The sequence below is a fragment of the Frankliniella occidentalis genome, unplaced genomic scaffold, assembly GCF_000697945.3.
Source record: "Frankliniella occidentalis isolate FOCC.00 unplaced genomic scaffold, Focc_3.1 Scaffold147, whole genome shotgun sequence".
Lineage (NCBI taxonomy): Eukaryota > Metazoa > Arthropoda > Insecta > Thysanoptera > Thripidae > Frankliniella > Frankliniella occidentalis.
Window position 1 is genome coordinate 442,975 of NW_026267274.1, and position 21,893 is coordinate 464,867.

At 37.3% G+C, this 21,893-nt stretch overlaps 5 protein-coding genes across 13 annotated transcripts in view; 3 read left to right on the forward strand and 2 right to left on the reverse strand.

Annotated features, from left to right (window-relative positions):
* Positions 1–3,263, reverse strand: part of LOC113206955 (tyrosine-protein phosphatase non-receptor type 11) — a 35,379-nt gene extending 32,116 nt beyond the window's left edge. The window contains exons 1-4 of one of the 5 annotated variants that reach the window (XM_052271039.1): positions 3,078–3,263; positions 2,223–2,261; positions 1,606–1,670; positions 1,462–1,504 (exon numbers count right to left, since the gene is read on the reverse strand). In XM_052271039.1, the coding sequence (XP_052126999.1) occupies positions 1,462–1,496 (35 nt within the window). In that variant the 5' untranslated portion in view covers positions 1,497–1,504; positions 1,606–1,670; positions 2,223–2,261; positions 3,078–3,263. Of the gene's footprint in view, positions 1–1,461; positions 1,505–1,605; positions 1,671–2,216; positions 2,262–2,747; positions 2,924–3,077 lie in introns of those variants that run through there. The other 4 variants (XM_026423258.2, XM_026423259.2, XM_026423256.2 and 1 more) reach the window with 4 other exon arrangements.
* A 310-nt stretch (positions 3,264–3,573) lies between these two features.
* Positions 3,574–7,714, forward strand: LOC113207004 (uncharacterized protein C1orf112-like). Its single transcript, XM_026423337.2, has 12 exons — positions 3,574–3,909; positions 4,042–4,188; positions 4,302–4,385; positions 4,471–4,613; positions 4,699–4,856; positions 4,998–5,343; positions 5,439–5,565; positions 5,639–5,819; positions 5,908–6,136; positions 6,214–6,547; positions 6,631–6,879; positions 6,952–7,714. The coding sequence occupies exons 1-12, from the start codon at positions 3,808–3,810 to the stop codon at positions 7,609–7,611; spliced, it is 2,760 nt and encodes a 919-aa protein (XP_026279122.1). The 5' UTR covers positions 3,574–3,807; the 3' UTR covers positions 7,612–7,714.
* A 117-nt stretch (positions 7,715–7,831) lies between these two features.
* Positions 7,832–11,982, forward strand: LOC113206966 (zinc finger and SCAN domain-containing protein 2-like). Its single transcript, XM_026423278.2, has 4 exons — positions 7,832–8,091; positions 8,490–8,793; positions 8,876–8,964; positions 9,039–11,982. Exons 1-4 carry the CDS (start codon positions 8,083–8,085, stop codon positions 11,397–11,399), a joined length of 2,763 nt encoding a protein of 920 aa, XP_026279063.1. The 5' UTR covers positions 7,832–8,082; the 3' UTR covers positions 11,400–11,982.
* Positions 11,983–12,039: 57 nt separating this feature from the next.
* On the reverse strand, positions 12,040–16,923 carry LOC113206967 (E3 ubiquitin-protein ligase RFWD3). 4 transcript variants are annotated; one of them, XM_026423279.2, is made up of 10 exons: positions 16,795–16,922; positions 16,556–16,723; positions 15,155–15,933; positions 14,664–15,064; positions 14,344–14,481; positions 14,054–14,263; positions 13,705–13,971; positions 13,487–13,610; positions 13,124–13,404; positions 12,040–13,040 (listed from the first exon to the last, which is right to left on the reverse strand). In XM_026423279.2, the coding sequence occupies exons 3-10, from the start codon at positions 15,798–15,800 to the stop codon at positions 12,732–12,734; spliced, it is 2,376 nt and encodes a 791-aa protein (XP_026279064.1). In that variant the 5' UTR covers positions 15,801–15,933; positions 16,556–16,723; positions 16,795–16,922; the 3' UTR covers positions 12,040–12,731. The 4 variants fall into 4 exon arrangements, with proteins under 4 accessions (XP_026279064.1, XP_052126995.1, XP_026279065.1 ...); XM_052271035.1 differs by having other exon boundaries at positions 16,804–16,825; XM_026423280.2 differs by lacking the exon at positions 16,556–16,723 and having other exon boundaries at positions 16,795–16,923.
* Positions 16,924–17,145: 222 nt separating this feature from the next.
* LOC113206970 (alpha-tubulin N-acetyltransferase 1-like) lies at positions 17,146–21,702 on the forward strand. Of its 2 annotated transcripts, XM_026423282.2 has the most exons (9): positions 17,146–17,386; positions 17,633–17,782; positions 17,873–18,044; positions 18,139–18,286; positions 18,483–18,524; positions 18,716–18,812; positions 19,202–19,271; positions 19,354–19,394; positions 20,009–21,702. In XM_026423282.2, exons 1-9 carry the CDS (start codon positions 17,280–17,282, stop codon positions 20,172–20,174), a joined length of 993 nt encoding a protein of 330 aa, XP_026279067.1. In that variant the 5' UTR covers positions 17,146–17,279; the 3' UTR covers positions 20,175–21,702. The 2 variants fall into 2 exon arrangements, with proteins under 2 accessions (XP_026279067.1, XP_026279068.1); XM_026423283.2 differs by lacking the exon at positions 18,483–18,524 and having other exon boundaries at positions 17,148–17,386.
* Positions 21,703–21,893: the final 191 nt, after the last annotated feature.

The following is a 21,893-nucleotide window of genomic DNA, read 5'->3' on the forward strand; positions in this document are numbered from 1 at the left end:
GGGGTAAGCGCGGTAAGCGCGGTAGGCGTGGTAGCGGGGTATAGGCGGGGTAGCGATGGGGTATGGGTGCGGGCGCACACAGTTAAAACTTACACAACGAAGTCTAGCAAGAAGAATGAATGTTTCGTAAAACGACTTCGTAGGCTTTTAACATCGAGCAGGGTAGGTGAGCGAGCGGGAGCAGTGGTAGGGTCGAAGTAGGACCGAGGCGGGCGAGGGCAGGGGTCGGGACTGACCTCCAAATCGTTGAGCACGCAGAGGAACAATCTACCCATGTCATCTCGATGGGCCACTCGTTCGGCCGGGCTGGGCGCTCTCCAGATCAGCATCCTCGGCCACACCGTGCCGGCCGGACGTCCAACGTCAACGACGTCCCTGACGAAGACGACGACGAGCAGGTTCGTGGGGGAGGGGAGATTCCCCCCCGAGGCGCAAACGCGTCGACGCATTGGGGTCAACTTGATTCGCCAAAACGATCTGGAGGGACGGGAAGAGGATATGGGGGCCAGAGAGGCGCGAGGGGGGATACGCAGATTGCGTGTCACTCTGTCCACGCCCACAGTCAGAGCTGGCACATGGGCGGGCCTGCGAACAGACGCTTATTACGATTTGAAATCACTTCTGTGTGTACTGCTGAATGAATACAACTGTGAAAACGTCTCCAAAACATGTCCAAAAGCATAGGCGACGTCCGCTAACCACCGGGCAGGCACGTTGGCGCGACAAACTGACTCGTGGGCCAGCAGTTTCCTCCTGAAACATACTAGGAAGAACTGCGGACAGGTACGGGATGGTACATGTCTGAAAGGAAGAGAGGTGGAATGGGAAGGGGGGGGGGTTAGTCCTTAGCACACGGCTTTGGGGATCATCCAGAAAGTACGTCGGTCATTCGCCGTTGCGAAACAGCCCAGTTGAATTTCCGCAGACCCTCTAGCGCCCGGTGGGTAGGCAATATCTTGCATGCTGTGCATGCGTGTACTGCGGAGTGGCCTACCCCGAGTCTCGCAGGCGCCGAGCTCGAGCTCCCGTTTACTTGCCCGATGAATCTGAGGAAAACGGACGCACTTGTCTGGACGATCCCTCGGCTGTGTCCCCTCCGATAATCCCCATACCGCACGACAAGCACTGTCACTCGGCGATCCCCTCCAGATACAACCGAACTCCGCTCAGACTGACAGGCGCTGTGCCGGATAGGAAACCAGCGCGACGGTAGAACTCTCGCGCCGGAGATTCCCAAAGAAAAACCAAATACACCAGGATTCGGAGCTCGGGAGAAAGAGACGAACAACACGTTTCTGCCAATGGCTGGTCATCTGACGACGGGAGCGAGCGGAAGCGGCTCACCAAGGGCGACTACTACATCCCCCCTCCCCCTCCCCACTTTAGCTGCGCTTTGGTGTGTGCCCGGCACAAACCCAAACAAAAAATGTTCAAGAAGAGGGAGAAACGAAACCAACTTACCCTCGTGCTCGTCTTCCACTCGAACATCCATACATACTGGGTCCTATGAAAAAAATAAAAACAGAATTCTGCTGTTATACAAAAACAAAAACTGTTGGGGAGAGAGAGAGAGAAATCGAAAACAAAGGAGGAAAACAAATTCACCTTCAAGACAGTTTTGGGGCAAATCCTGTATTTTGCAGTCTTCTCTCCCACTCTCAAGATGAGCCCTGAAAAAAGCATCCTTGTGTTAGTGTATATTCAGTTTGGTTTTTATTTAATTAATGACATTTATTGAGCGTACTTTCTAAAAGACATGCAAGAAAACTAAATGGTATTAGAGTAGATTAGTGCTATGCAGGATGCTGGGCCACACCACTAAAACAGGGTACAAATATTGGAGACACTGGCTACTTGTCAATTTTACAGCCACTCTGCGCTGAACGTATTTTGAAAGAAAATGCATGCAACCAATAGTTACCAGGAATTTAAGAAAAAGATACAATTGTGGAAAATTGTACGCAAATGTTGGCAAGAGATTAAAAGAGCAATAATTCAATGGCAAAAAGCACAATTGTTAGTGATAAAAGAAAGCAGTAGTATACACTAATAGTGACTGAAAGACCAAAAATAAAATATAATGTACTTCTACATGAGATTTTATTTAGTAACAAGATGAAATCACAAACCAAGGAAAGTCTATAGGCATAAGCCTACTAAATACATTGCCAGCTACTCAAAACTACATAGGGAATGGGAAATGATTTCTGGTTTACCTTTACCTTTGCCAAGGACCTCAATAGGGTTTACTGTAACAATTCCTGAAAATGATGAAGACACTATTTACCTACTAACACGTCTAGAAAACATAACCTTCATTTCATAATGAATTAAATGGAAGGGTTATTCTTAAATGCAAATGTGAGAGGCATATGAAAAATATTGATTCTGTAAATACTTGGAGTTTTCTATGAACACAGAAAAATAAATTCATTTGGAGGTCTGCTGCAGTGAATGTTTTTATTGACTACAGCATGAAGATGAAGTGGAAACTCAGGGAAAGGAGGAGGTAAACCCAGTTGTATCCTAACCTTCAAATGATGTGCAAGTTTGTTTTAAGTCATTGATAATGCGATTTAAGATACAAAGAGATTGTGCAGCGCAAATGTTATGCTTCCACACGAGCGAATAATAACAAATGGCTCCGAAAATGTTAGTGATGCTGTCTTCATACGCGTATGTGAACCAGACACGTCTCACTTTCACTCAAGTGCGGGGTCGGTTTTGTATATTTTGAACAAACTGACCTCTTGTCAAGAAGTCCGTGCAGTATCTTCCGAATCATTCAAGCAGATTTTAGGTATAAATTCGATGAAAGACATCTCGCAGAACTTAGCCTGGAGCCTAGTTGCCATCCATTTTCCTCACAGGCCAACACAGAAGACAACCCAACGAACGAAACTCTACACAGACACAGAAGCGTCTGCTAGCCACCTGCCCTACCCCAATGTTTCGTAACTGACTCAAAACAACGTAAATATTTTAGAGCAAGATAAAATTTGTGCTGATACAACGGCGCTCAGACCACTATAAAGTCCCGTGATTAATATTTACACGTTGTCCATAGTTTTACTAACCTTCCTTAAAACTTATTCTTACAAATTTACACTTCAAATAAATTTCGAACTTCCATGTGGGTGTCGTTCTGAAGATTTGTGTTAAGCTGGTAGCATAGGTGTAAGTCACAAAAACAGAGTAACTTTAGTTTGTTTGTTTTCAAAAATACGAGGGATCATTATCTAATAATTACTCATAATAATAATAGAATAGCTAGTGAAAAACGAAACGAGAAACAAGAAATTGTCTGCTCGTGGACAAAAATTTACACGGGTCGAATATTCTCATAGAACGTATTTCTCATATGCACACCGCACACTAAGGCAGGGTAAGAACCTCAAAATATGAAAGAAATCCATTTGTTGTTATCTATTAAAACAATAAAATCATAAAAAAGTATTGTAGATAATGATTTAATTCTAAAATAACAAAATTCTTCCGAAATTTTAAACGTATGTGGAAAGGCACCATGATGAATCGGAATAAAAGTGGCGCCTGTACAGTTGGTATTTCTGCGATGAGCCCGGCATATTTTAAGGCGCCAAGGCGCCTAAATACAATGTTGTTTTCGTATTGAATTTTTGTATTGTAAACAACAATCAATTCCAAAAAATGTTCTGTAGTATTCATCGTTGAGTACGATCATTGCGGTGGAAACAGATCTGTCCTATCATTTATCACAAATCGTCACTGTATTTGCGGATTATGCCAGATTTCTGAATGTTCACGAAAACTTAACCTTATGTCATCATGACATCTCAAGGGCCCGGACTTGAGATTTTCGAGAGGCTTGCAGAGTGGTCCACGGAAGAAATTGAACAGAATATCGACAGCATTCTTCAAGAACTTCTGATATCCTTTAACACATTAAACATAAATTCCGTTTTACTATGAGTGTTTTTAGACTTTGATTCATGTTGTCAACATTTTTCACAAAAAGCAATTATTTATTGTTGAGCTTCTCAAACCTTATCAAATAAATACAGACACGTTAGCAGTGATGACAAAGGACGCGTTCTTCAGTCAGTTTATGCTCTTCTTGTTACCTGCTTACCGTCCTTATCCCTTGAAAAGGCAAATGAGTGCCTTTTACGCCATGCTCTGCCAGCTGCTCAACAATTATTTTATGAGGTGGTGTTTTGTTTTTCATTAAGTGCCTGAGGAATTTTTAGATGTCAACTAATCAATCAACCATCTTGACCTTAAAAGTGAATTCTGATATTATTTTTTCTTTTTATTTGCAGTCTTTGGAGGGAATTAAGTTGCGTTTGAGTGACACGTCATCTGAATGTTTTGATGCTGCAGAAACTTTGTCAAGCCTTCTTCAAGTATTTATTTACTTTCAGAACTTTCAAAATTTTCGTTTTAAAAAACATGTTTTGTTTAACTTGTTTTTTATTCTTTATTTTGTAGGTAGTAATTGAGCTACTTAAATGTATGGAGTGTGTCCTACAGTATATAGCAGGTCAAGGGTCAGTAAATATATCCATAGTCCCTAGTGTTCCAAAGACTGTTGCCTTATTAATGCTTCAGACATTTAGGCATTGTAGGGAAAGGTAAGTAAATGTATTTTTTTTCCTTACATGAAAATTGATTCTGTATTTCAATGATTATTTCACTATGAATTCTGATTATTTTCAGTGAGTCTTTGTACTGTGATCTTTTCACAGTGGTATCAGACGTACTAAGTGCGCTATTTCGACAATGTCACCAAGTACAATGTCGTTTTTTTGCTGTACTTTCTTCAAGTATTAGCTTTGATTGCTCTGTTGAGACTGATATTGTTCACCTAGTTGAAGGTATGTAAACATCTGGGGTTTAGCAGATGAGTACCGAGTAGGTGTTATATTCTATGCCCTCTGAACCTTATCAGATTGTAATACAAAACAAGTAAATCAATTAATCAGGCCATTAAGTAATTTTGTATGTAACATCTCTAGTTCTACAGGTCCTTTCAGAAATTGGAGAAGAAGTTATGAGTCTTGACATAAAAACTATGGCAGAACAATGGAAAGGATATGCCAAAATTATACAGTTGTATCTTGAATCCATAAGAGACAGATTGAATATTGCTTATCCAATATCTTACCTTTGTTTGGATATTAGCAACAAATTAGAGCAGTTGACAGGAACATCTAAAGATGCCAAAAGTACATCTCGTCTATTGAAAACAACAAGTTTTATATTGAAAATCATTGCCAAATTATGTGAGCAGTTTGGTAGCGGAAATGGGTGTCTCAGAGATAGTCATTCTAATCTTTACCAGCTCCTGCTAACATTGCACAAGTAATGGAGAAGATTATATTGATAAAACTGCACTTAGTTCATTTAATATATCTACAAATTTTCTACTTTAGTCATAAATGTGGTCAAACTTGCAGATATTCTCCACCTGTGCTTACTATGCAAAATGTTGAAAAAGGTCTTGTTGATGACATTGAACGTAATATTATTGTTGCTGCTGATCCCATGCTTACTCATCTTGTCTGCGAATGTGACTTTCAGAAGGTATGTTTTAAGTGACTTACACTGTTCACTTCAGAATAATACATAGTGATATAATTAATTTATAATTTTCTAGGAGTTTATTAAAAAATGTCGTAAATTAAAAGATATGCCTGAAAATCAACTTCCTCACCTCACCTTAATGGTTTCTGTAATGAAGAAGTTGTCAGCTCTCACCGCTGAAGATAAAGATCCTTGGCTTGGAGAACTGGCAAAAACTAATATCGTTGGTTGCCTTCTAGAAATTCTAAAACACTGTAAGCACTAACTTCTTTACCAAAAAACTGAGGTGTTGACACTGTTGTACGCTAATTTTACTAAGGTACTTTTTTTTTGTTCTCTTAGCTCACTATGAACTTAGTTGTGAAATTTGGTTACCAGCTGTTGTAAAATCAGGACAATCTCCCAGAAGTTGTGACTTATATGAATTTCTTTGCTGCCACTGTGCCGGTTTTATCTTGTCATTAAATTCTGATCAATTTGAAAGAGTAGAGGCAATTATGTTTGATAGTTTGATGGAACCTTTTGTTTGGCCAGCTATGTTCGTTGGAGATGTGTGGTCTATTTGTGCAAGGTTTGTCAATCAATCAATCATACCATACAATATCATTGTGATTTATTTTCCCCTCTAAAATATCTTTTGTTTTTTAGGGCTGGAAGTTCTGAGCTTGTCCTAGATCAAGTGTTGTACTTAGCTGACATTGTGTCAGCTTTTGATCCTGCCAGTTTATTTGGGAGAGTTGATTGCACAGTTATTTCAGTTTTTCTCAGAAGAATGTGTTCATTTCTTGGTACAAAAGGCAAACAAATGCTGGTTGAAAAATATCCACCAACTAAACATCCCTTACTGTGGTATATTTTTGGACTTGAATGTCTGTCAAAGGAAATGAGGGAAACTGTTTCACAATTACTTGTCACTAGAGCAACTTCTGATGTTCAAAACTTTTCCTGTTCAAATCCAAACAAACCCTCATTTATCACAATGGTAAGCTATCCCTGGATTAAGGCTTGATTGATCAATCTAGTTCTTTGAATAACTCAATTTAAAAAACAATATTTATTTTAAAGGTGCAAGGCTTATGTGGGCTGTGTGCTGCTTTGGAAATTTCCCCATCAATAATAAAATCACCTAGTGACACCATTGTACCTGGAGTTATAAGTCTGTGGCACTATGCTTGCAGAGGTGATTTATCTCAGAATTTCAGTCATTCGGAAAATGTTATTGGAGAATCAAAGTGGCTGCAAAACTTCTTGAGAATACTATGCAGGTGTACAGAATATCTTGTCCATGTCATGAACAATTGTGATATTTTACAGGTCAGTAACTAGTTATTTCAATTTTATGAACAGTTTTATTGCTGTGCTTTCATATCAAATATCTGTTAACAGGTTTTGAACCAACTAGCAAGGTTGGTTAAACACTGTGGTCCATCTCTAAAGCTATCAATCTCACACATTCTTCATGGTTTGGCAACAAAAACTCTTGAATCAACAAGTGATCAAGGGCTCATATGCTCTAACATTTCAAGTATATTTACCTGTTTATTAGAAGACTCACACCCTCTTGTGAAGGATACTGCTCTGGAAACTTTTGAATACTTCGCTCACTTTACTGTCCATGAATCTATTGTACCAGATGCAGTAGCAAACAATGTGTCCATTACAGAAGATGTGACATGTTATCTTCAGAGAGAGATTCCTGCAACCCGCATAAAAGTGAAAACTTTGAGAGACTATTTAACATTTCAAGCAAATGTGTCTTGTGAACACAAATGTGAAGCAAAAAAATCCAGATGTGCCTCACCTAAAAATTCTGACCCACCAGCCAAGAAAATGCGCTTGGAATGTGATGACAATGATTTAAGCGCTTTCCTTGATGACGACCTTTTAACAGATTTTGTAGAAAAGGATGTCACAGATGCAGTTAATAGAATAATTAAAGATGCCCAGTACCTAATCTCACAATCCTCCTACCAATCATTACCATCTCTTTCAAGAACAGATTTGAAAAAAACTGTAGAAGATCTCAATAAATTCATTGGCTTATAGTCCTTATAGTTAGATAAAATTTTAATAAAATAGTATTATAAATACTCTTTTATATTTTGTAATAATGAACTATGGAAATAAATAAACCAATCAACCTACGATATGTCTGTACGTACCATTACTTTCTTTAAATGCTTGGGTAATGCCAGTCGTGCCCGTTACCATAATCAAATTATCCGCGCTAAGAACGTTGTACTACAAGAACCAAATGGGGGTCAAAATGGCGGTCAGATGTCAGATTGTGCTGGACCAGGAGAACGACCACTCTTTGATACGTTGATTAGGAACGCGTCACCCGTTATTCGCGCGGATTTATTGAAAGGCCCTGCAAAGTTGTCTGCAGTTAACTATTATTTTACGGATTACCACTTTGGTATTTACTATTTTTACATCAAAACCTCCTGGTTATACGTTTTACACCTACTGATGGATTGTTCTTAAACACTTTGTGAGGGTACAACTTGTATTGACATGGCAGAGGTAAGGAACAACATTCAATTGTAGATTTCAATACCCATTTATTGTATTAACCTACTGAACAATTTAGTTACAGTTTGAACTTAAATGTGGCAGCTTACTGAGCTAATCTTCAAGATTACTCACAGTTTTCTGCACCCCCTTTAACCTAAAAAAAATATGTTGATTTGTTAGCAGCATTGTGATAAAATGCTATATCTACTTGAATAACTCAAATATCATTTTCTGAACTACCTACTTCATTTTAAATTAATACTAAACCGATCGCCAGAAATTTATGCTCAAATTTACATAGTTTCCTTGTCTGGAACTTTGACAATGTTACACCGATTGTTTCCATACCTAAGATTTTTCACCCGTAATTTTTTTAAAGTTATTAATTTTTTCTATCCATGTTCCAGGATTTGCCTGATGCTAATGATACAATGAGTAGTCACTGTTTTGTATGTGACAAAGATTTGTCCCACTCAAGAGATAATAATGCCCTTTTACTGTCCAATCACACGGAATACTCACGCACTGGGCTTCCAACAAAAATTGGACAGTTAATGGGAGATGGTTTCATGGTGGTAGTAACAGCCTGTGATGAAGCCTGCACTCGATGCTATGATCTAATAAATTTATTGGACAAACTTGAGGTGGATGTTGATAAAGTTCGACGCCTAATAACCAGCTATCTTCGTAAGAAATATGGTCTCCTTGAAAGTAAGTCTTTTTATTTCCTATTCATCATTCTTAGCCTTGAAGTTCTAATTTCAAGCTAAGAAAATTAAATTACATTTTCCAGTTATTAAAGAAGAACCTCCAGATTCTGAAGATCAAGCTTTATTGTTTGATGAAAAGGCTAAACTCAATCTAGAAGAAGATGTTAACCAGGTAACTTAATATTTGAATCAACTTGACCTAAATAATTAAAAAAATGTAACATACCTTTGGAATTTATTTTGCAGATCATGTATGGGAAAGGTGGACATCTGGACATTGATTTCAAAACATCTTTAATGGAGGAGAATTCTAGGATATGTGATATGCTTACTGCTTTAAATGCAAAGCAACAGCCTTTAGCCATTCCCTTAAAGCCTACACCATCTAAGGTTTGGAAGTGCAAAAGTTGTGGTTTGAAATGTAAATCATCAAAGGAACTAAGAAATCATGAAAAGTCTCATGTCTCCATTTCTCCCAAAAAGTTTCTCTTTGGGTGTAGTATGTGTGATTTCAAAGCTAATACAAAGCTAGAACTCAGTGAGCATTCTCGAAAACATGTTTTTCCTAAGTCTTTTGAATGCGAGGTGTGTAGCAAGTGTTTTACTTCCCAAGTGGCGTTAGATGAGCATGCTAGTACACACAAGATATATCAGTGTGCAGACTGTGGGGCTGCTTATGAACAAATAGAAAGTTTAACAGTTCATGAATGTATAACCCAAGATATCCCTGACGAGTCCTCAGTAATATGTGTGATAAAAGTTGAACAGAATGAAGCTCCTGATCCCACTAGAAATGTCCCTGATCAACTACCTTCAGAGGAAAATTCACAATCAACTGACTTTGACTCATTATGTCGAGACACACTTAGAGAAGAATCAGAATTCTCTGAAGTATCAGTTAATGTTGAAACTGAAGCATCTAAAGAAGAAAACATGTTTTCGCAGAAACCAGATCCATCATCTGCTGAGGTAGATATTGTGAAACAAATAGAGACGGAAGGTGATGCAGATGAGGAAATAGCCTCTGTAATTGGGTTGTTCAGTGGTGATGATCAATTTCACATGGTGTCAGAAGGCACTGAAGGTGAAAACATTGAAGAAATGGATGAAGAAGATGAGGATGAAGACTACTTGAATGATGGAGGAGAGGGCTTTGACCAGGATGTTGAGTCTGGTAAGAATGGTAACAAAATTTTTGTGAATGGTGTTGAAGTTTCCTTTGCTGATATAGTTGAGCAAGAGGGTGAAAATGACAATGTCTTAGCTGTTGATTTGGTGTCAGCTGAACTTGATGATCAACCAGTCGAGGCAAAGGATATAGAGGGGCAAGAGGGTAAACCTAAAATTTTTGTGTGTTCAATTTGTAAGTTCCGCACAGAAGATCAGGATGAAATCCAAAAGCATTTGGAGTCTCATAGCATTACCTTTGCCTTAGAATGTGAAATATGTCAGATGAAGCTAAAAAATCAACGTACCTATGACAAACATATGCAAAGACATTTAACTCTTAAAAGTCCTGTGCCAGTAGCATGCACAGTCTGCAAAGAAATAACAGCTGACAAATTTGCTCTGCGAAAGCATATGCTTGACAACCATCCAGAGATATTTAAATGTCAGTTCTGCCATGAATCTTTTGAATCAATACGAGCACGTCGAAAACATGAAGCAACGCATGATGCTGAGTCTGAAAAAACCTGTGAAGAATGTGGAAAATCTTTTCGTAAACTTTCGCAACTTAATTTTCATAAAGAATATGCTCATAGAGAATTAAAATGCCAGCATTGTGAAAAACAATTTGACACTATTAAAAAACTGAGGGATCACGAAAGACGTCATGTCCAAAATAATGAAGGATTTCCGTGTTCTCAATGTGATAGAGTCTTAAAAACAGCTGCTGGTCTGAAATTGCATTGTGCCAAGCATACTGGACAGTACAAATTTTGTTGTGATGTGTGTGGTCGTGGCTTTATGTCAAAAGCAATTCTAGATGAACATATGGGTCGTCATACTCAAGAAAAACGGTATACATGTGATGTATGTGGGAAAATGTTTGTATTTAACAGTACCATGCGAATACATCGAAGATGGCATGATAATCCTCTTCCTTACAAATGTAAAACTTGTGGTCAAAGGTTCCGGCACACTTCACTTCTTTCAGTCCATCGGAGAAGAATGCATACAGGTGAAAGACCATATAAATGCCCTTACTGTGCTCTCACGTTTACTGTGAGCAATTGTTTAAAAAGACATGTTGTGCTGCATACTGGTGCTTACCCATACTTTTGTGAACCTTGTGACAAAGGCTTTACCACTAGACAAAAAATGGCTGTGCATCTTGCTAAAGTTCACAATAACAAAGATATGCTGAATACCAAACCTCCAGCATGTGAATATAAAATGGTAATTCCAAACACTCCTATTCAAGCTCCTCCAGAACTTAGTGATGTCAAAGACCTTGATGTACCAATGGAGGGTGTTGAGCATGTGGGTGAAGTTCATCATGTCATCATTCAAAGTGACGAGCAACAGTTGGAAGCAGAAGGTAATATCCAACTGCAAATTATTACTATGGACCCTGATCATGGATTTTCATCAGTTTTTGAATAATTATTATAAACATGCTTTGTATTCAGTATTTTGTTTCTCAAAGTGTCACTAGCATTACTGAATGCTATTAAATTAGATGTGGTATTCATTTCTGTTATGAATGAAACTGGCTCAAAACTCTCAAGTGTTTGTTAATTTCTGTACTTCTCAAATTGTATAAACTGCACCGAAATGTTATTGAAGCTTAATTTTGTCTCTACTATCATAGACTGCTCAAAAGCTGTTCCTAGTCTCTCAGAAATGTTATTAGGACATTATTCCATCTTTGTTCTTTGTATGGTTTTTATGTTTATGATTGCTTTCTAACTTATTTATGAACTGTCAAACTCTAGAGATGAAAATGAACATCAAATAATCCCATTGATATTACTCACAATTATTTTCTTTTGTTACTAGGAAACCTAGTACTTAAACTCTTGCTGTATTGCCCCTGATGTACTGTATGTTAATAATTGGTTGTGTAAAAAGTTAAAGGATTTATTGAAAATGCCCTAGTCTACCTCAACAATGTTGTGGTTTAACAAATGTTTGGCCAGTAGTTTATTGTACTATATAGGTTTTAATAATGAGATGCCAACATGAATTATGCACTATTTTCATTCCCCTTTGCACAATGTTAATTAAAACAAACCACACACACTTGTTCAAATCATATAAAGGTTTATTGCTCTGCTCTTACAAAAATAAGCAACACTAAAATGTGTTAAGATCATGAAGTACAGTTGTTTCTTTCCATTCTTATGTCAGCTGACAAGCACTTCAAATGGGATGGCAGGTACATGACACTTAACAATACACATGTAGAACACTGAAATGGTGAGCAACTATCTATTTGTGGCTACACAATTATCAAAGTTTAAAACTGTATGCAAATTAGTTTTTGATTACAAGTAATATAGAAGATTTGGTATGGAAAATATATGACTGACTTCCAAAATTATTTTTTTGTACATTCTCACAATTTTTGTACTTAATAAGAACCTCTATTATTAACTGATTAGAAATAAATAACTTTAGGCCAGCCAATAGTAAAACAACTTCTTAGCTTAGATACTTAATTATGTCATACAAGCAATGTGAAAAGTACCCTGAAAGACAATGTCCTTTAAAAGATAGAAAAAAAAAAGAAAAAAAAGACAGCATGCATTAAAATTTTGTTCTTTTTTAAAATCCAACATCTGCATGGCTTGAAACTTACGAACATGTTATCATAAAAATCGAGTGTTTGGCAAATATAATACAGTTGCTTATCACAAGGTCACTACGCTCAAACAAACAATGAGTGCCATTAAGCAGTCTAAGAGATCATCAAGGATTGAATAAAATGAAACTTCATGAGAACTGATATACTCTTAATGTCTTCTCAGAGAGAGAAGCAAGGTACGTGCGATTATTGACCTTCAAGGGGCAGAGATCTAATATATGTTCTGGGCTGTGAAGAGGTCCGGCAGGAACTTTCTGTCCACTAGAAACACTCCAGATTGCCACATAACTGTCACTTTCTTGATGAGCACAAATTAATGTATCTTTCACAGTACCATCAATTTCCAATTGACAAGGTCTTGACAAAACACGCTGTGTGGTGCTTCCAACAAAGGAATGAACCATATTGGCCCGTGGCTGTGCCCCAGCAAATCCCATCTGTGAATCAAAATCAAGAGTAAATTTGCCAACAATTGTAAGCAATAGACATTTCATTTGCCTTTTCAAATTCCAGATTTTACCTCATAAAGTTGATGCTGTACATGTGGATTTTGTGAGGTTGGTCTCGTAGAGACTAGCATGTGACTTGATTTGTGGTCATAGTTTAAGGCTGAAAATGGGCCATCAATGTTCAGAGGATACGCTCTGAATTCGGAATTACTACTTCTCTCATATACTCTTAATCGATTAAGACGACATGACAGAAACCCTCCATTAGGTAACCATGAACCTGCTGGAATTGCAGCAAGAGAGATTACAGGAGTGCCATCACCTTGTGTTGCAATGCGGCTCACCTCAGTATCTATGACAAAGTCAACGTATTTTATTAGACAAAATCCAAAGATTAAGAATAGGATGAATTAAGCTAAAGCTAAAATACTTACGAGTGTTTCGAATGTCATACTGAAATGTTAAACCATTCTGACTTCCAGCAAAAAAGATATTGGAGTTGTTACCATCCCAACAGCAGCTCCACAAAGGGACCTCTGCATTGAAGCTCAAAATAGACTGCAATCCAATAATATAGACACAATTCTTTCCAATAACACTAAAATGTTCTTCAGAAACAAATGAAAAAAATTAAAAATGCATATTTACTTACAGAATTTGATGTCATACAAAACATCTTTGCAGTTTTATCCAATGACGCAGTCAATAGTAAATCTTTGCGGTGAGGATTAAATGACAGGTCACGAATTGGTTTGGTATGCATAGGCATTAACTGACGAAGACGAAATTCTTCTGTATCAATCAATCTGATGCCAAAATCAGGGAACAGAGGGGTGATAGATTGTTGACTGGCAACCAAAACATTTTTCCATTCATTATAGGCCAAAACACGACAGCCTCCTTCCCGAGAAACTTCAACCTGAAACGAAAGTATTTCATTCAAAAGAAAAGAACCTACAAAATCAATTCCGGCACATATTAACAAAGAGCTGTTTACTAACTCTGTTCGTTTGATGAATCTTAATCTGCGCTGACACAGCTGCAACTACCTTAGAGGTAGCTCCTAAAGTTTGAAGAGAATTGGAAAAAATTCCTTGGTTTTGTAGCTGTTGTAGTTTTAGCTGCTGCTCTTGCTGCGTCTTAACAGCATCTTGGTGTAGTTTTCTTTCATGAGCAAGCTCACGAGAAAGCAACTCTTTTTCTTCTTCAAGCTGATTAAACAGTAACCATTCATAGATTTACACCAGGTTTTAAATAGATCGTTACTATTTTACAAATATTGAGTACATACTTTCTTAATGGTTTCTTTTAATGCTTCCTGTTCACTAGTATCCAGAACACGAATTTTTGAGGCATATAGTGCTCTAATATCCTTTACGGTTGCTTTCTTTTTACACTGAGGACATTTCCTATCACTTGCTTTATGTATCTGTAGCAAGTAAAAAATCATCATCATTATGTATTAAAATATAAACTCCCTAAAATTGATACAGTGTGGTCTGACTACAATGTGCTTAAGTTTGGAGGTTTTCTGTTACTCGCAGAAAGTGCTGCGACACTGAACATATTGTAACAAGGATAATTATGAGATTTCAAGTGTTTAAACATTACCTCTAGCCAGTGTTTGATGCAATGCTGTCCAAATAGATGCCCACAGCGTAGGGAGACAAGGCGATGATCACCTGAGTTTGTCCAAGCATCAAAGCAAATTGGACATAATTTGCCCTCTTCTTCTTCATCACTGTCAGCTACAGCTTCAACCTTTGCCTTTTTTGAAGGTGGACTTCTCTCCAAAGGGCTTCTCTCAGGAGGAGTCCTTTCAGAAGCTTCCTGCCTTCGAGGTGAGTTCCCAACAGGTGGTGTTGAAACTGGAGGCACTTCTGGAGAGATTTGGGCCACAGGGGGTCTTTCAGGAGATATTCTTTGAGGAAGTGTCCTTTCAGGAGAATTCCTCTCTGGAAGATTTATTCTGGGTTGATTTCTTTCAGGGCTTCCTTCAAGGTGAATAAGTTCTTCAAAAAAATAATAGAACCAAAACTTACTAACATGTACTACTTTTCAATCATATGAATAACAGGATAAGACTAAAAAACAAAATTTACCTGGTGATTGAATTCGTTGAGCAAGAGGTAAATTTTCAACATCACCTCCTGTAGAAGAAGAAGGTACAGCTGCAACTTGATCCTCCAAACCATCACGTGATGTTTCTTCCACAGAATCTCTTCCACTGTCTTGATGCTCATCTTGGTCTTCAATTGCTCTTATTTCTTGCTCATTGTTGCTTTCATCTTGTTCCACTGACACAGGTTCAGATGGGTTGTCATTATTAGAGGTTCCGGGATTAGAATTACTTCCTTCAATGGCTGAGGGCTCAATGATATGAGAAGAACTTTGAGGTATTGCTTGAACCTCAGAAATGTTTCCTTGTATTTCCATTGGTCGATGAATTATGATTGAATCTGTGACTTCAGGTGGTGGCACTGCATCTTCTTGATTAAATGTCTCAGCAGTTTGAAGAATATTGTGACGGCTGGAGGAAGGTCCAGTTCTAGGTGTACCATGGCGTTGTGACCTAGAGGATAAGGCTTGTATCCACCCAGTAGAAGTTACAACCCTTGGTGTCATGTGACGCTGATGTATGCGGCGGGTCAATATTGGTGAAGTGTTCCTTTCTTCATTTCTATGATCTGTTTCATCCGACACACTAGCTACTTCTGATGTGTCCATTGTCTCATCCATTGAATGCATACTGCAGCCTCTCCAAAGGAAAGACAATAAGTTTGCACTCTGACACTCATTAAACTCTGAATAACCTCAATTTGGGGCAAGCTGATCAAGGCAAGTGCATGGCAGCAACCAATCCTATGGATCATTTAACATCCTGAAACAAATCAAAAACAAAGGGGCAAAGTCATGTGCTTGTCACTTAAAAGGTTGAAGCATTACTGTATTACAATGGTCATGTAAGTAAACAATCCACAGGGTTTTAAAAAGATCAGAAAATCCTAATACTGGTTGATAAACAAAACATTTTCCAGAATGTTTTTAAGACAAAAATGTGTAAGTAGGTTAACAATGAAAACTCAAAGAGGGACATACATAACAAGGAAAATGAAGAGTTGTGGATGACAAAGAATGGCATATTGTAAGAATTGTCACCAATACTTCATATGAGGGTATGGACAGTTCAAACACAAACAAAATTTGTCACCACCTTTTCAAGGGTATAGTACCAGAATGTAAACAATCTAGAAAAACCAGAAAAGGGATACAAGAAGACGCACCACACCAGTACTAAAGTTAATAAAGCGAATATCAGATTGGCGTAACGTAGCGTTTAGAGAACAGGGTGAGTACAAATAACGTTGTAACTGAATTTAGTTGAACCTCGTCATAAGGAAATGCGAGATCGTAGATTCCAAGTTTGCAGTTTCCAGTGCCAAAACATGACACAAACAGTTATTAAAGCAAATAAGGGGTACTATTTATTGTCATCCACTAACATGTTGCGTGCTTTGAAGCGACTAATAGGTGATAGATGTAGATCGAAGACTCAAGTTTAAGGACGAACAGCTGGTATTCAGGCATAGCACAACACTACTTTCGCATGACAAAGAACTAGCAGAAGTGCACGGGAGTTGTAGTGCTGCGCGCTCTTTCCAAGCAATCAGCTGGGAAGAGAAAATTATTATAAGAAAACGAGGGTAGTTAAAGGTAAAGCAGCATGTCCATCCTCAGTTACCTGTCTAACCTTCCTTTATAACGTGCACAAACTGAACCAAAACAGACTAGCAGAGTAAACGCGCCAACTCCTTCAGTTCAAAAATAATAACAATGACATTTTGCAGCACTTGCTCGCTAAAAGACAACTGCAGCTTAACCAACCACATTACAGTAAACAATATTTTAAAACTGTCGTTGAAACTCCATATTTGAAGAAATTAATTTCAATTGAATGTCAATAAATGAAAAAAAAATAGGATTTGGAACGGTTTTTCAAAGATACCTTGCTTTGAGTTGGCATTGTTTTTATTGATTAAAAAGTTACGATGTTGGCGCTTTGGAGTCACAGTGGAAGTAGCGCACCCAGTGCCAGGTACTGGAAGCTTTCTCCGTTGCCGTGTTACTGTTCTGTTTTCAACTGCTGCGATTTGCTTTTACCTACCTGAGAGAAAGTGTTCCTAATTTTGTCCGAATTTTGTGCACCCTAGTTTCTTATGCGTTATAATGGAATTTAATTTTTTCCCCGTGAATAATATATTCAAAAATGACATTACCATTGTTACCAAGGAATTGCTGCCTGAAGGCTTTCCAGGAGATGGAAGTGCTAAAGTGTGAGTAAACGTCCTTCGCTCATTATCAGTTTTGTCTTGTCAGCTCTAATTTTAGTTTGCACATTAACGTTCACAAATTTGTCTTCCTTCGTATCCATGGATACGATATTTTTCTCTGACTATTCCGCTTAAAACTGTTGTACGTCTAACAAGAGGTTATACTCATGCACCTTTAAATGTTATGCCCTGTTAAGCTGCTGGGTTGTGAATTCCTCACCTCATTTCTTGTATTATTTAAAATCGCAGAGACTGTGCTAACAAAATCAATATAATATTGGATGAAATCGGTTGGGCATCAGCGAAAGCTCAACAGCTTATTAGACCTATCACAAGTGGAGCGAAAATGAAGTTGTCCGATCATATTCTTTATCTCTTAACTGATCCAGGGGATTCTAAGTAAGTATTTTATGTCGACTTATACCAATGTTTTCCTTTGGCAAAGAAATGTTGAGCTAATTCTTATCACTGATTTAATACACTTTGCAGCGGGAGAGGAAGTGTTGTTGGACTTCTGAAAATTGGACGCAAAAAACTATTTATGTTTGATCTAGCTGGGTATCAACATGAAGTTGAGCCCTTATGTATTTTAGACTTTTACATTCATGAATCTAAGCAACGTACTGGCTGTGGAAAGAAACTGTTTGAGTACATGCTTGAGGTGAGAATAGTTTTGTTATTAGGGATTTTTATTCATACATTATGTTTATGTTTTTATTTTTTATTCAATCTAATCTAATCTAATATTCTTTTAGCATCAGAATGTTCGTCCTCAACAAATGGCAATAGACCGGCCCTCAGAAAAGTTTCTTTCATTTCTTTACAAACATTATGGACTTGAACATATCCTCCCTCAAATGAACAATTTTGTTGTTTTCAATGGGTTCTTTGACCATGGATCAGGTAAGCTGACAATACATTTTGTGGTGGTGTGGGTAAAGGATCTTCTATATATTCCTTAGATACTGCCTAACCTCTGCATTGCACCTAAATACTGGTATTAACAATAAATTGTCACACTTACCAATTAATGTCTTAAACAAATAGTCAGTTGTAGGCCTCTTTAGTGTTAAAGCTACTTGCATTGCTCTTTTCTAAGCTGTCAATAAATCTGTGGAAACAACTTCTAAAGGAGAGGAAGGTGAGATTTTTAAGTATGAGTAGGTCATGCTTGGAGAAAATATTTCATTACTACTGTGTGTGTAAGAAACTTAACACCAGTTCAGAATCAAGTTTAGTTTGGAAGGGGGGAAATAGAAACTTGAAATCTTGTAGTTTGAGAACTTTTTATTTGCTTCTCCACAATGCACTCAAGCAAAATTTGTTTTGTAGGTGATGGCCAAAAAATTTGCAATGGAAATAGCAGCTTGCAAGTGACTCGAAGAGTAAACAATCAGATGTCATCTGTTAAGTCAACAAACAGGAACAGGTATGAATTTTAACCTAGCTTTCGAATGGAAACACTGATATATAAAGTGTGCAACTGACACACACTTTAAGGTGTTTAACACCGTGTGGCACACTTCTATGTGTGCAACATGAGTTTTGAATAGTTGGAAGTGTTCAACAGGTGTGTTGCACACTTTTTAGTGTTTAACTTGAGCGTTGAGCTATAGTGCTCGTCGGTCAGGTTGAACATTTAAAAGTGTGCAACACACCTGTTGAACACTTCCAACTATTCAAACTCGTGTTGCACACATAGAAGTGTGCTACACGGTGTTAAACACCTTAAAGTGTGTGTCAGTTGCACACTTTATATATTAGTGAAATCTTTAACGGTTGAACTAACCAAGTAGGCACTAATTTTTCTCTTTGTAGTGCATATGATATAGCATCTAGAAGTGCTGGACGATTTTCAGCATACAAGCCAGAGTCAACAATGGGAATGGTAAACACTCAGTCCTAGTGTTATTTCTTTCAGCCTAGTAGAATTGTTATGTATGTCTTTGAAATGGGTTTTCTGGTTTTAGATTCTACATGATGGTATCAGTCAGAGCACACCAAGAAGCGAGTGAGTTATACCTTATTTGTTTTCTTCCTCGAAAGTTCTGTTTCTACCATGTGTACTTCCATTGAAATGCCATAAAGATACTATATTTTACGAAAATCAGTATAGCTACAGCTTTACCATATTTGTGCTTCTATGACAGTTCACTCACAATTCTGCATAGGTTTACTGCACAGTGTTTTATGCTGGTGGGTAATGGTTTGATGTACCATATCAGACCTCATCAGTTCTTGTTCTTGTAGATATGGTTTGTAACATAGTGCAGTAGATGGTATAAAGGATACAAACATTGTGTGGTCACACAGCACTCAGTATGGTAATTCTCAACTGAGCAGTATGAGTTATTTATCAGTTAAATATGATCTAACCTAATCCACTCATGCAAACATTAATTTCTTTCTGCTTGTACCGTAGCTACCCTTGCAAGTCGATTTCTTATAACTGCCATCTCTTTAGATTTTTTCTATTACTGACTATAAAGCATAACTACTTCATCATAACCAAATCACTGAGGCCCACATCTTTATTGCATTTGATACTTATTAATTGTATTTACTTGTTCAATTATTTTCTAGCTAGAGCCTTCACTAAACTAAAATGCCTGTTATTTTTGGCAGAGATCAGGATGCACTAAATGGCAGTAGCGAGCACACCACAATCATAGCTGGAGAAGCCAATTCATCGTCTCAAGAGGCAACGTGTTCTACAGGCTTTCACCAGCCAAAATGTGTCGATAAAATATCAGAAGATAAATCTGCATACCGACACTCTCGCCTATGGTAGCTTAGGTTATGCACCACGTTTGTAATGTACTTTTTCATCATACCATAACTCACAGTGCAATTTTCTGTTCTATACTGTATTTTTAATTGAGCACATATTTTTAGTCTTTTTCACTGGCATAAGGTAGGTAATGGGCCAGTTTTAATACCACACTTCAATAACTTAAATCAATCATATTGGGACATTCATAGAGTGAGGTTTTTGCATTCCCTAAATATTTATGATATAGAGATGGTAATGGATGACTTTCAACTTAAGACTGCTCTCTATCCTTCTTCTTCTCTCTCCAATACTCAACATGAATTTCATTGTTAAATTGTTTTGTTCTTTTTGAAAACCTTAAGTATGCAGGAAGTGTACTGTATCTGTAGGTTTTGGTGCTGACTGTGATCTTACTAGTGAACCTCAGTATTACATCTACATTAATGTTTTATCAAAGACATAGTTGGTAATATTTGTAATTTGGCACTTTGGTCTTCCAGGTTTTATTGCTCTTTTATAAAAACCAATAACATGTCTTAAACATGTTTTCCTTTCTTGTTTGTGAAATGTGAGTTAGGAACCATTCGTAATTTCCTCTCACAATCCCACACAAATCATTGGCTATATTTTTTTTGTTTACTTTCCCTGCCAATCCCCTTTTAAATAAATTCTGTGTTAAACATATCGTCAAAACATGAATCAGAATTAACCAGATGGTTGTTGTTTTGTCTGTGATAGCTTTGTTAAAATTTAACTATTGTCTGAAAGTTAATTGTTGAAAATATACTTTGTACTATTTATTGAATGTTATTGGAGAAGAATCTTTTATACTGTTTTTATGAATTGTTATATTTATATGTAGCACTATGATAAGTTTTGCTATGTCAAACTCTCAGGGTCAGCTCAATCCATGGAATCATAAATTATTTTAAGTTTTGTACTGGTATTGGGTGTGAATTTTGCACGCAGCTGTTAAGTCTATGACTTGGTCAGCCATAGTTTATTTAACAATTAACTTCAACGCCAGGAGATGAATTGAAACCTCTTGAGTGTTGTGTTAATGCTGGTGACTCACTTCTTAAATCAAAATTTAAATTGAGAGCCTTTCTTTCCTTAGAATTTTGTCTTTTGTGATATGAACCAGCTCTTAGAAGTCCATTGTTGATGGAAAAATAAATGAAAATTCAAAAGTACATAATGACTAAATTTGAAAGACCAACTGTCTCTGTGAAATGCCTTTCACATTGCCTTAGAATATGTATTGCTTCATTGTTTATTATCTTATTTGGTTGTTAGAAGTTATGGTCTTTTGTTCTCCTGAAACAGCAGAAAACTTTGCTTGTAGAGTTGTTAGGAAGCCTCACTGTTTATTGAGCGTTACAGCCAATACCAGATGTATAAGTAAATGGTTGTGGTGTACGTACCTATGTCATATTTTCATGTTAGATCATGCTATGTGGATTTCTTACACGCTTAACTTAGAAATGAAGTTTCATATTCACCTATCTTTTATACAATGATCATAAAGGCACCTGTAGGTTAGTGATTTTAGTTATTTTCTTTCTTATCCAGTGATCTTTTAATATCCTAAACATTATTTCACTTACTTCACTAATACCAAAGAGTCATCAGTATCAAGGAAAGCTTTATTAACAAAGCATGACTTATGTTACTATTTATTTTTTGAAAACTATTTGTTATTGCATGGGTGATATGGTTTTCTTTCATCCTGCAATT

Coding starts and splice junctions, on each gene's coding strand:
- LOC113206966 (XM_026423278.2), top strand. Junction 8,794..8,875: donor GAAATATGGTCTCCTTGAAA/GTAAGTCTTTTT, acceptor TACATTTTCCAG/TTATTAAAGAAGAACCTCCA. Junction 8,965..9,038: donor TAGAAGAAGATGTTAACCAG/GTAACTTAATAT, acceptor TTTATTTTGCAG/ATCATGTATGGGAAAGGTGG.
- LOC113206970 (XM_026423282.2), top strand. CDS start 17,280: ATGGAATTTAATTTTTTCCCCGTGAATAATATATTCAAAAATGACATT. Junction 18,287..18,482: donor GTTCTTTGACCATGGATCAG/GTAAGCTGACAA, acceptor CTCTTTTCTAAG/CTGTCAATAAATCTGTGGAA. Junction 19,272..19,353: donor CAGAGTCAACAATGGGAATG/GTAAACACTCAG, acceptor TTCTGGTTTTAG/ATTCTACATGATGGTATCAG.
- LOC113207004 (XM_026423337.2), top strand. CDS start 3,808: ATGACATCTCAAGGGCCCGGACTTGAGATTTTCGAGAGGCTTGCAGAG. Junction 4,614..4,698: donor TTTAGGCATTGTAGGGAAAG/GTAAGTAAATGT, acceptor GATTATTTTCAG/TGAGTCTTTGTACTGTGATC. Junction 6,880..6,951: donor ACAATTGTGATATTTTACAG/GTCAGTAACTAG, acceptor ATCTGTTAACAG/GTTTTGAACCAACTAGCAAG.
- LOC113206967 (XM_026423280.2), bottom strand. CDS start 15,800: ATGCATTCAATGGATGAGACAATGGACACATCAGAAGTAGCTAGTGTG. Junction 13,972..14,053: donor AGATTCATCAAACGAACAGA/GTTAGTAAACAG, acceptor CTTTCGTTTCAG/GTTGAAGTTTCTCGGGAAGG. Junction 13,611..13,704: donor TTTGTATGACATCAAATTCT/GTAAGTAAATAT, acceptor ATTGGATTGCAG/TCTATTTTGAGCTTCAATGC.